General features: G+C 42.8%; 1 protein-coding gene across 1 annotated transcript in view; it reads right to left on the bottom strand.

The window, feature by feature from the left end:
- The window catches only part of KPNA7 (karyopherin subunit alpha 7), a 32,534-nt gene extending 20,642 nt beyond the window's left edge, over nt 1-11,892 (bottom strand). The window contains exons 1-4 of the mRNA XM_033962684.1: nt 11,838-11,892; nt 8,474-8,579; nt 6,675-6,812; nt 2,615-2,700 (exon numbers count right to left, since the gene is read on the bottom strand). Coding sequence (XP_033818575.1) covers nt 2,615-2,700; nt 6,675-6,812; nt 8,474-8,539 — 290 coding nt within the window. The 5' untranslated portion in view covers nt 8,540-8,579; nt 11,838-11,892. The remainder of the gene's footprint in view (nt 1-2,614; nt 2,701-6,674; nt 6,813-8,473; nt 8,580-11,837) is intronic.
- Nucleotides 11,893-12,476: the final 584 nt, after the last annotated feature.

The raw sequence follows: 12,476 nt of genomic DNA, 5'->3' as shown, positions 1-12,476 counted from the left end.
GTTTCTTTGAGTGATGTTAATTAATAGAGAATTACAATAATCTATCTTTGTTATAACTAAAGAATGGATGAGAATGTTACGAGATTTAGGTTCCAAAAATTTAGCGATGGATCTTAGTCGCAGTTTGTAGAAACAAGATTTAACTATATTATTGATATGTTCATGGAAAATCAGTTTATCATCGATTATAACTCCCAGAATTTTTAGATTATGAACAATCTCTAAGGGATTATTGTTTAGAATAAATGGGGATTTGAGAGTTAAATCGTTTTTCCAATTATAGATCATAATTTTTGTTTTATTGATATTTAATGCCAATTTATTCAAGTTTAACCAATTATGAACTAGATCAAGTTTTTTATTTATAGACAATATGTCTTCCTGGTTTTCGGGATCAAAAGAGAACATTAATTGGATATCATCAGCATAAGAAAAGGCGGCAAAACCAATAGATTGGCAAAGACTCAACAATGGGGAAAGAAAAATGGTAAATAAGTGGTGATAAAATAGAACCTTGAGGGATGCCAAAGGATGTAGAGTAGGGAGTGGAATATTCATTATTAAACTTAACTGAAGAGATTCGATTAGAAAGGTATGAAGTGAACCAGTCAAGGACTTGATCACAAATGCCTATTGACTCGAGTCGACCGAGTAAAAGATCATGAAAATATTGGATGTTGTTTGTTAAGCCGATCATGGAATATTCAGTATTATGATATTTACGGAAGCCTGTTTGGTTAGGGTGCAGAACATTTGTTGTTTCAATGAAGTCAGATACTTGGGTAAATATTACTTTGGTGGGTTAAATAGTTTGGGTTTAGGTTGTAATGGTATGTGAATATATTATTAATACTATACTAGAGGGCAGTAATTGCTTGTTTACTTGCGACTCTTTTCATAGATGAAAGGAAGAAAAGTTAACTTATAATTTTGTATTTGATACTTAAGTTTGTATTGTTGAAAAAAAAAAAAAAAAAAAATTGAGAACATAAGTTCTACATTCCATAATCATTGCTACAATGGAAGCTGATCAATACAGATGCACACCGAGCTGTGGGCGAATATCAAGGAATATTTTCTCTAGGAGACACATTTACACAAATAGTCCACGACAGCCAATAGCATCAGGCAACATGTGGAACAGCACCAGCTGGAATCTTAACAGCAGACGAGGTAGCCTCAGTCCATGGATAGCATGTTACCCCTATTCCAGGTCTGTCCTGAGACAGACAGCAGATAAAGCAGAATGATAAGAACTTTCACGCCTCCCTCAAAGTACTCATTTGTGTCCTCATGGGGAGGGTTTAAGAAACCCACTCACTCCAGGCAGGCCTTGGCGAGTTGATAGTAACATAATAATGGCAACAGATAAAGACCAGAACGGTCCGTCTAGTCTGCCCAATAGCCACATGCACGATACATTTGTGGTTAAATTGTTGTCATCTTTGGTATTTCTGGGACATCGTACCGGGCAGACTTCCATGGTCTATCTTTAGGTTGCAACTACGAGAGTTAGTGTCATTTGCAGGATACAGACTGTAAAAGTTAAGACTTCCGATAGAGGATATATTTTAAAAATTTGCGATTATGCTGGGTTGTTTTTTTTTATGATAAGTGAAACAGATTTTACAAAAAGCAGTTGAGGGCCTAAGCAGATTAAACCCTACTTGATAATGCTTAAGACAGCCCACAGTATTTTATATTTTCAACGCAGCCCAAGATCTAATATGAAACTACTTGAGAACTCTGACAACATGAAGCCACCAAGACCACTCAGCATTTGTGCCTTCTACAGAGGAAGGCAAGCTTATTCGATACCAACGCCCCTTAAGATTTTCAGAAGAAGCCTACGGTATTTGTCTAGCAGCTGCCTCAGTACCCTGAGGTTTTGAGTTAATTATAGGGGACTGAACGCCATAGAGATTCCACCTCTTACACAGGGTGGTGGCCTTGTGGATTACAGATTTTAGATATTATGATATTGAAAAATGACTGAACAGTCTATATATGGCACTGAAGGTAGTAGAAAGTATGTTACAGGAACTCCACTATAAATTTAATCCATCCCCCCTCCAACAAGGTTGACATGTACTGTCTCATTCCCCACTTAGTTCCTTTTTCAGCAATAAATAGGAAACAGTGATGCTGAGAGGGGGGGAGCACATCACTGCTCGACATGGGACATGGGGCATTCAGACCTGGATTCTGTAAACAGTACAGTTATTGGTGGCTGCCAATTGCATTTGTCATGCAATGGCACAGTTTACAGAATCGTGGCTACGTGAAAGCTAGGCCAGTGATTTCTGGTGCCTGCTTTTCATATGAGAATCGGATCCACGGAGGCACCTTATGATGCTTAAGATCACATCTGGCATTAACCATACCTACAGTAGTGTTGGTCATTAAAAGGTGCTTCTGTAGGCATAACTGCACTCTATGGAGTTTTAGTTGGTGCAGCCAATTAATGCGTAAACCAATTAAGTTGGGCAGCAGTAGGGTGCCTACCACCACCTAGCTTAGGGCAGTTTTTCCCAAATCGGCCCATCAATGCCCAAATTACATTTTAAACCCAATAGTCAAGCAGCAATTTCAGGGCTATACCCTGCCCAGATACCTGGCTGCCTGTGTAGCTCTCAGTTGCAATGCAATATCCGATGACTTTACGCCTTCAACTATTTCTTCAAGTGTGAGTGGCACTGCCTGTACGAACGACAAGAAGTTTTAAAATTCAGCCAAGTCACCTACCTCACCGTTCAATAGGCTGCCTGCCAGCATGTCACTTTAGTCAAGTCTACCTATGAAACTCAGTAAATGACGGCAGAGAGACCTGCCTGGTCCAAGTCTGCTCAAAGGTCACTTTCACTTCATGACTGAGGAATAGTAAGAATGTTTTACCCACTAAGTTCCACTTTAAAGGCATCCTCCCCTCCCCAAATAAAGAGCCCACCACCCGCCTACGTGATCCTGACCCACCCTTGCCATGTTCAAGGCTCAGACATTGGCCTGCCCTGCATTGGCCCCGGTAGCGTAGTGAGAATGGCTATGCCCTCCCCTGCTCTTCTCCACATACCCCAAAGTTTCCTGGTGTGAGCAGCATCATGAATTTGCTGCCCTCCCTCCGAGATCACTTCCTAGGCACAGAAGCAACGTTGAGAGCAGACGCAGGCAGCAAGTGGGCGATACTGCTCACGCTGGGAAAATTAAAGAGGTACGAGGGAAAGGTAAGGGCACACGTGTGGTGGGGGGTGGAGAAGAGGATGAGTGATGGCGCCAGAGGTGGACCAACCCCCCCCCCTTTAATACGCTACTGATTGGCCCTACTAGAGTTGTTGAAGTCTACTCCAGGCCATCCTAGCCTATTGTAGCAATTTTGTCTGGCACAGGCCTCATTTCCCCATTGCTGGAATTGTGGTCTAAGCCAGTGGTTCCCAACCCTGTCCTGGAGGACCACCAGGCCAGTCGGGTTTTCAGGCTAGCCATAATGAATATGCATGGAGCAGATTTGCATGCCTGGCACCTCCATTATATGCAAATCTCTCTCAAGCATATTCATTAGGGCTACCTTGAAAACCCGACTGGCCTGGTGGTCCTCCAGGAGAGGGTTGGGAACCACTGGTCTAAGCAACAATCCTGCCCATTGTAAATGAACCAAAAGGTTGGTGTTTTTACAACATTATCCTCTTATCTCAAGCATTTTTTTTTTAAAGTTGTTCCATTTCCACCTCCACCAGTAGGTGGCGTATTAAAATTGCTAACCATTTTCAAATAGTACTCATGGATAAAAGCATAGCCTAGTGCAGTGTCTCAAACTTAATTCAAGCCGCGGCTCACTAAACTCAGAGCACTGGCTGGAGGACTTCTAGGCATGTGACATCACGTCAACATCTGTGCATGCACAGAGGCCCTCCAGATGGGGCCCCGAGCTTGGTATGCCAGTGGAGGGGGGGGAGGTGCAGAGATGAGGGGAGGTGCCAGTACTGGCTGACTGCCTACAGGATATGCAAATCTCTCTCATGCATATTCATTAGGGATATCTTGAAAACCTGACTGGCTGGGGGTCCCCAGGACAGGTTTGGAAACCACTGCTGTAGGTAGTCAGGTGCCAGTGCCTCACGGCACACCCAGAATCTCATGGTGGGACAGTTTGCAATACACTAGCCTAGTGCTTGTTAGCAGCAAGCCAGAATTTAAATCTACTTAAGCACTCCCATGACCTTGAACAAGTTACTTCACCCTTGGTTACCTCAGGTACAAAACAAGTTGTAAAGCCCTCTGGCCCACTCTAAATTGGGTGAGCCCAGGCCCACCCATGGCTATGCCACTGACAGTTGGTGTACACAAGCTGACATATTATATTTTTATTAACTTGTGTTAATCTATTTTAGGTATAAATGGTTCTGTCCTATCACTTAATATGGAGTTCTGTTTTTCTTCAATTTTGTTTCAGGCCCACCCAAAATTCTTGTACCCTCATTATGGCTGAATCTCCAAACCCTACCAACTGCAAGTGTCCTCTGGTGGCAAATAACTCCCCTCTCTCATTTGCTCCTGCCTGTAGCACTGTCCCAAGTGCTGGTTATCACACTGGCCTCCTCCTGCCGCACATGCTCAGTTTTGTACATGCACAGGGAGAGCTGTGCAGTAGAGGATGACAGGTACAAATTTCTATCCTGGCAAGTTTTCCTGTCCCATCCTCATCTGCACAAGCCTCAAAACACTACAAATCATGTGTTAAGAGGCTTGTGTGATTAAGGCAGAGCTTACAGGAATGGGACGGACAGTGACAAAACTCGTGAGGACAGGGGAAAAATTTGTCCGTGTCATTCTCTATACTGCACCACTCTAGAAATCAAAATGTACACTTCTCCCTCTGTATTCACAATTTTGATTATTCGCAGTTTAAGCTTGCTTGCTCCTCCCCCCCCCCCCCCCCAATTACATCAGCTTGAATAGAGAAATTGCTGATTCCAAGCGTTTACAGAGAAAAATAGCCGATTCCCAGCACTTTCACCATGTTTTGCCTCTCCTTCAGGAACAGGCCAGGTCTCCCACCATGTTATTCGTGGTTTCCACCATATTCACGATGGTTTAATAGAAAACAGCAAACATGAGTTTTGTGTTTTCTGTATTCAGAGCTGTTAATCCCTCATCACAGCGAATACGGAGGGAGACATGTAGTAAATGTGAGCCAAGTAAAGGACAATCAAGCCATTGTGACATCACTGATGAGGTTGGCTCTTATTGGTGGAATGAGGCATTATGATGTCACAATACCAGCTCAGGTTATCAGAAGCTGAAACTTTTCACATTATTTATTCAATCTTCTATACTATTCTTCTAACTAGAGAATGACATGGGGACAAATTTATCCCTATCCCTGCAGGAACTCATTTCCCCAATCCTAGTGAGTTCTTTTCCTGTCCCTATGCCATTCCTGGGAGCTCCATCCTCATCTGCACAAGCCTCAAACCCTTTCAAATCCTAAGTAGCAACATTCTAGAGCTCAGATTGTGATGTCATAATGCCTTATTCCACCAATGCCTAAGCTCCGTCATCTACACAAGCCTCAGACACTTTAAAATCATAAGTGTTTGAGGCTTGTGCATTTAAGGCAGAGCCTACAGGAATGGGGCAGGGGACAGGGAAATTGAATTCCTGTGGGGGATGGGGAAAAATTTGCTCCTTATTCTCAACTGCCGGTCTCATGAAAATCTGCTCAACAGAATTACCCTCAACTTTTGAAAGTCAATTATATGGGCAGCAAGAGTGACCCATAGTATGTTGGCATTTTACAGTCACTTCTCACTTGATCTGTGCTATTGTGTCATTCCCCTGCCACTGAAGTCTACTTTGGATATATCTGGGAAAAAATAAAGGGACAAGCTTAGTTTAATAACCTGGTACTTTCAAATTCTTCTTACTGACCTACAAATGTTTATATTTATGTATATTAAAATCTTTCTATACCGCCTATAAAGCCAAAAAGGATCAAAGCGGTTTACATCACAGCTTAAAAATCATATTTAAAAAAGAAGCTCCATTAGAAAATAGGAAAGGAAAGAAATAAACATTTCTAAAACATCCACATACACTTAAGTTGCCCATCACTATCGCCACTTATCTCCCCCTATGTTTCCCCTGTGAGCTCCGCTGGTAAGTCCCTCCTATCTGTGCCCTTCTCTGCCAACGCCAGACTGTCCTTTCTATCTTGTTGCACCAAAAGCTTGGAACAAACTGCCTGAATCCCTACAGTGGGCTCTGTTGCTGGTAGTGTTCAAGGCCCAAGTTAAGTCCACATCTTTGACACTGCTTTCAGCTTCTAACTCCTCTCACCTTGGGTTCTGCATCCCTAACCCTATTATGTCACGTCTGTCTAGGTTAGATTGTAAGCTCTTCTGAGCAGGGACTGCATTAAATGTCAAATTGTACAGTGCTGCATATGCCTTTATCAATGCTATATACTCTCCACTAAAGTACCCATATGCAAATGCCAGTAAATCCAGGCACACCAGGAAGAGTCATCTCAGCATAATTAAACCACAGCTCAAAGAACGAGCACTAGCTTCCATGGAGCATTGCCAGTACAGGAGACAAAGTGGAGCCTTAGACCACAAGGCAACACTGAACTTTTCCTAGTTACTTCCTGCTGTGCAGTTCCCCTGTCAAAGGCTTACCGACTCATTCGTGCCTGTGTGGTCTGGAGTCAGGCTCTCATCCGGAAGGCTTATGACATTCCTCCGCTTCAGGATCTGTTCATCTTTCCTTGCCTTCCGAAGCTCTACGCTCACCTCCATCCTGCGTCGCCTCAGCTCCTGGTGCGATGTAAAAAAAACAAAAAACCACACATTTACACTGGGCTCATGCTAGTTGATATACCAGAAAGGAACAGATATGTGTGCATGACCTGGTTATGATGGAGCAGCAGACAAATTTGCCAAGTAAAATTTATACCAACATCTTCCAGCAGTTAGTTTACTGTCGATAGACTCATGGAAAGAGCATAACTGGTTACCTTTAAGGGCATTCTCTCACCAACCTTTTTATGGCCAGGCTGGTGGCTCAATGGCAGAACATGTGAAGGATATCTTGTTCCAGGCAAAAGATTAAATGAGACATGAAAATGAGAAATACATGTGCTGAAGAGATTTTGATATAAATATCAATCTCACATATGCTCAGAAAAATGTTCCTCCCAGGGACAAGCACCTAATTTTTGAGCTAAAGTTTTGATCTAGTTTAAGTCAGATAATAAGCACTGCAATCGCAAGTAATTCAAACGGCATCGGAATTCGTTTTCAATCAGCGACACATATGCAGTGATTAGGTGGTGGGTTCTCCAATAGGGCTCCTCCCTGGAAGGAACACATTCTTCTGAGCATGCTATAGATAAGATTAACTATAGATAAGATTGTATGTTTTTATTGTTTAAATGGTTGTTATTTGTCCCCCCCAAAATTACTATTGTTAAACGCATTGAATTATTTGATATTTCGTTCAAATAAACATACACAAGATTGATAATTTGGCTTTTGGAATAATTGATATTTATATCAAAATCTTTTGATCACATATTGCAGTACATGTGAAGGACCAGAGTTCTATGCCTTGTCTGGGCGGCTGGGGATAGTGCAAAAGCAGTGTTAATGATAGAGTAGCAACAATGGGGTTTATGACCGCAGGAGTTCTAGACCACCACCTTAGGCCCTGTGTAATCTGGGCTCTCTTACGCCAACACGTGTTATGTTGCATGCTTTACATCATACCACATGTTCCGTTAGTTTAAATGCATAGGATTTTCCTAGTTTACCAATAGAAACAGTATCTTTAAGGCAGGGGTGTCAAAGTACCTCCTCAAGGGCCGCAATCCAGTCGGGTTTTCAGGATTTCCCCAATGAATATGCATGAGATCTATTAGCATACAATAAAAGCAGTGCATGCAAATAGATCTCATGCATATTCATTGAGGAAATCCTGAAAACCCGACTGGATTGCAGCCCTCGAGGAGGGACTTTTGATACTCCTGCTTTAAGGGAAGGAATAGACAGTTTAAGTTTTTGCATAGTCCTGACCAGACCCAGTCTTTGAGAGTTCCAGAAAAGAGGTACAAGTAGAGAGCATTAGGGATATCTTGAAAATCCAACTGGCTGGGGGGGGTCCCCCAGGACAGGTTTAAGAACCACTGGCTTAAGGGATAAAAGGCCAGACGAAGGCATTAAATAAGTCTAGGGCTAGACATCAAGAAGGGTTTTGTTGTTTCGGAAATGGACATGCAACAAGGGTTACAGTTGTGTTTATCGGTCTTAGATTATTACATAGCAGCTAAAAGCAGAGCATGAATGCATTGTTTTGAGTGCTATTCAAATTAGCATTAAAAAAATACGTTTCAGATTTAAATGAAATCTTAAGCAGTTATCCAGGCTAAAAAAGCTTCAGGTCTGACCTTCAGACAAGCAGTAAAGACCTGAATACTCACCGCTGTATTTTTGCCTTTATTCTTGAATTTTTTAATGCGTTCCTCACTCTCACTTGCAAGCGGCATCTCTTGTGATAAGGGAGATTAGAAAAGATAATCCTGGGCCCTATTGAATGGTAAAAGGGAGAAAAGGATTTTAAACATACAGCCACCTATACCCCATGCATACTGGCTCTTGATGGTGAGCCCAGGCTAACCGCTCAGGCTGGCCCCACAGCAGTCAGATCCAACGACAACTCTGCACATTAATTTGGAGACGTGCGTAAAAAGCAAACAGCAAGTCTTTACTACAGACACGCTGGTTGCTGCTCACTTGTGGCCCGCATTTCTGATATTTCTGATTTCTCATCGAAATAGTTGTACACTTTCCTCCCCCCCCCCATATTCGTGGGTTCAGCAGTTGCTGTTTCGATCATTCGCAGTTTTTAGCTTGCATAGAGAAATCTGATTCCTAGCATTTTCTTCACTGTATTTTGCCTCTTCTTCAGAGCAGACCAGGTCTCCCACCATGTTATTCGCGGTTTCACCATTTTCATGATGGGTTTTAATAGAAAACAACCATATGAAAAAGTTAAGTTGCTGAAGGCTGCCAAACAAGTAGAGAAGGCCTCATCCAAGGCAAGGCAAATGATGGGATGTATCAAGAGAAGCTTCGTCAGCCGCAAGCCTGAAGTCATAATGCCACTTTACAGAACCATGGTGAGACCTCATCTGGAGTACTGTGTGCAATTCTGGAGGCCACATTACCGTAAAGATGTGCTTCGAGCCGAGTCGGTCCAGCGGATGGCCACTAGAATGGTCTCCGGACTCAAGGGTCTCTCATACGAAGAAAGACTGGGCAAATTGCACCTCTATACTCTAGAGGAGCGCAGGGAAAGGGGAGACATGATTGAGACATTTAAATATGTCACAGGACGTGTCGAGGTGGAAGACGACATCTTCTTTCCCAAAGGACCCTCGGTCACAAGGGGGCACGCGCTCAAACTCAGAGGAGGGAACTTTAATGGTGACACCAGGAAGTACTTCTTCACAGAAAGGGTGGTGGATCACTGGAACAAACTCCCGGTGCAGGTGATCAAGGCCACCAGCGTGCTCGACTTTAAGAATAAATGGGACATCCACGTGGGATCACTACGAGGGTCGAGCTAAGAAACTAAGTCATCAGCACCCAGACTTAATGGGGTGGGTCAGTAGAGTGGGCAGACTTGATGGGCTGTAGCCCTTTTCTGCCGTCATCTTTCTATGTTTCTATGTTTCTATGTTTTCTGTATTCGCGGGTTCAGCAATTGCAGTTTCGATCATTTGTGGTTTTGGCTCCTCCCCCCAAATTACATCAGTTTGCATAGAGAAATCGCCGATTCCAAGTGTTTACAGAGCAAAATCGTCGATTCCCCGGCACTTTCTTCACCGTGTTTTGCCACTCCTTCAGAACAGGCCAGGTCTCCCGCCATGTTACTCACGGTTTCACCATATTCACGATGGTTTTTAATAGAAAACAGCAAACATATGAAAAAGTTATTTGCGGTTTTTATGTATTTGCGGGTCTGTTAATCACCTATCGCAGCGAATATTAAGGGAGAAGTGCATAGCCACATGGTTTGTGACAAGGCCACAGACCTAAACTAATGAGGTAGTACTCAGCAGAAGCATGCTTTGATAAAGTTACGAAAGTCTGCCCAGAAGCCCAAATTGACATACTAGAGGCTGCCTCCTAGCCATCTGGGTTCTAGGCACATACCTAGTTTGCGTATACCTTACTTCTGCCCTGGCTATAATTATCTGCAACAGAAACCTTCCATCCAGACTCCCCCTTGTCCAGGGTAGGCAAAGCCAATCCTCAAGTACACCAAACCAGATAGGTTTGCAAGACATATAGATATAGATCAGTGGTCTCAAACTGATGGCCCAGGGGCCACATGCGGCCCACCAGGTACAATTTTGAGGCCCTCAGTATGTTTATCATAATCACAAAAGTAAAATAAAACTTTTTCTTGATCATATGTCTCTTTAAGCTATAAATGAGAATATTATTATTATTAAAACTTAGCCAAGAGGAAAGATTTATAAATTTTTGTTTACCATAATTGTTTCCTCTTGTATTTCTTTTCCCAGCCTTTCCTCGTGTTTTATTATGTTTGTAAAGTTAGTTTTTAATGTTTTGTAAGGTTTAGTTCTGTGTTTTGCTGTCCCCTCAATTTTGTAATTTTACTGATATGTTCATCGCTTAGAATTTTGAATAAGCGATTAATCAAATTTATAATAAACCAGAGCGTTTTACCTCATGCAAAACTGTCATTCTTTAATAGACCTACAAATCCAAAAGGTGGCCCTGCAAAGGGTTTGAGTTGGAGACACTTCACATACAGTCTCTTAAACTAGATTTTCTTCTTCAATAATTTTTTATAATTGTTTCTAATCCTACAAGTTTATATCTTGGTGAGAAAAGCGGCACACTCACCCCTGAGATAGAAGGGAAGTCCAGAAACTAGATAGAAATTTTCCTACAGACCAAAGTGCCAGGTGCCAAGCGCTAATTCAGTGGGAGAACTAATTCAGAATGAATTTACCTACCTATTGATCAAGATGATTATGTGTAAGGCACAAATAGAGAAGCAATATAGCAAACACTGACCAAGGACCCAATGTCTACCCTATTAAAAAAGCTAGGGGGGGGCAGGGGGAACATGATATTAACAGAGCAAGAATCAAAAGGCAAACCAATAGGTATGTATGTGCAGGGGTTTCCAGATCCCTACTAGCTAGGACATTAAACAAAAGACCCCAGCATCAGTTGTGAACCTACAGAAAGGAAAGCAGGCTCTTAACACACCAATACTGGCTATTTTGACTGCCTGGGTCCCACACCCCAATACAATTAATGACTTCCAATAGCTAATAAGTCTAGTCAAGTTGGCTTGGGTAAGAGAGATACTGTGTGTAGCTTAATGAATGTGCATTAATAGGAAGACCATTTAAGCTCAGTAGGAAGACTATCAACCAAGATCATTCTACAAATGTTTCAAAGTGATTAGGTGCTAAACACAAACCACCTGGTTAAAACTAATGCACCCAGCACCCAAAGAGCCAACATCTATGACTTTCAAAACCATTCCTTTCATTGACTTAACCACCAACGCGATTTAATTCCTGAAGACAAACGGTTAATTTTGCAAGCATCTATTATTCTTCATCCTTGTTAATTCGTCATTTATTTCAAGAGCCCAACCACAGATATTTAGGGAAAGAAACCCCCGCCCTCGATAAAGAGGAGAAAGCTACAGACCACAGCAATCATACCCCCCCCCCCCCAAGAGCTCAACCAAAACCGAAGTCCATCCCGGCTCCCCACCGCCTATAGACTCACCTTTTTTTTCCTGTACCCAATTTTCCCACTTGGTCCCTCCACAAGCTCAGAGGCCGGCAGTTTTAAATCTCCCGCGGAGGCAGGGCTGTGACGTCAGTGGGCGCGGTCAATAGAAGATAAGCGCCGCCCCCATGTGCTTTTCCCTGACGTTCGGCTGGTCAGGGATCTGTAGTTATAGCCTGGCATGAACCCAGCAGTAGCTTTGAATAGAATGAAGTAGATTTATCTGCCTTTCCTCCCGCCCTCCATAGCCCAGGACATAATCTCATCCAATCCCCTCCCCCATAGCTTAGAAAGGAAGCCCAATCACCCCCTCCCCAACACAGAAAGTCTTAATCATTCTCATATCCTGATCCTACCCCCGACTCACCACCCACCATTATCTAGCACAGGAAGAAATCCCACTCTTATCTGACCCCCACTTCTATCCCATAGCATAGGAAATAATCTAATTATTTTATCTGACCCCTCTCCCCCCCCCCTAGTGTAGAAAGTAATTTCATTCTCTTATTTTGACTCCCCCCAGCACAGTAAGTATCCCCATCTCTTATCCCAACCCCTCCATAACACAGGAAGTAATCCCATTTTTTTTTATCCTGCTCCCCATCCCTAAACCTTCAGAGATATCCAACATTCCTC

Source organism: Geotrypetes seraphini, chromosome 11 (genome assembly GCF_902459505.1).
Source record: "Geotrypetes seraphini chromosome 11, aGeoSer1.1, whole genome shotgun sequence".
NCBI lineage: Eukaryota > Metazoa > Chordata > Amphibia > Gymnophiona > Dermophiidae > Geotrypetes > Geotrypetes seraphini.
Note: the sequence above shows the minus strand (reverse complement) of the source record. Positions and strands in the feature narration are given on the sequence as shown.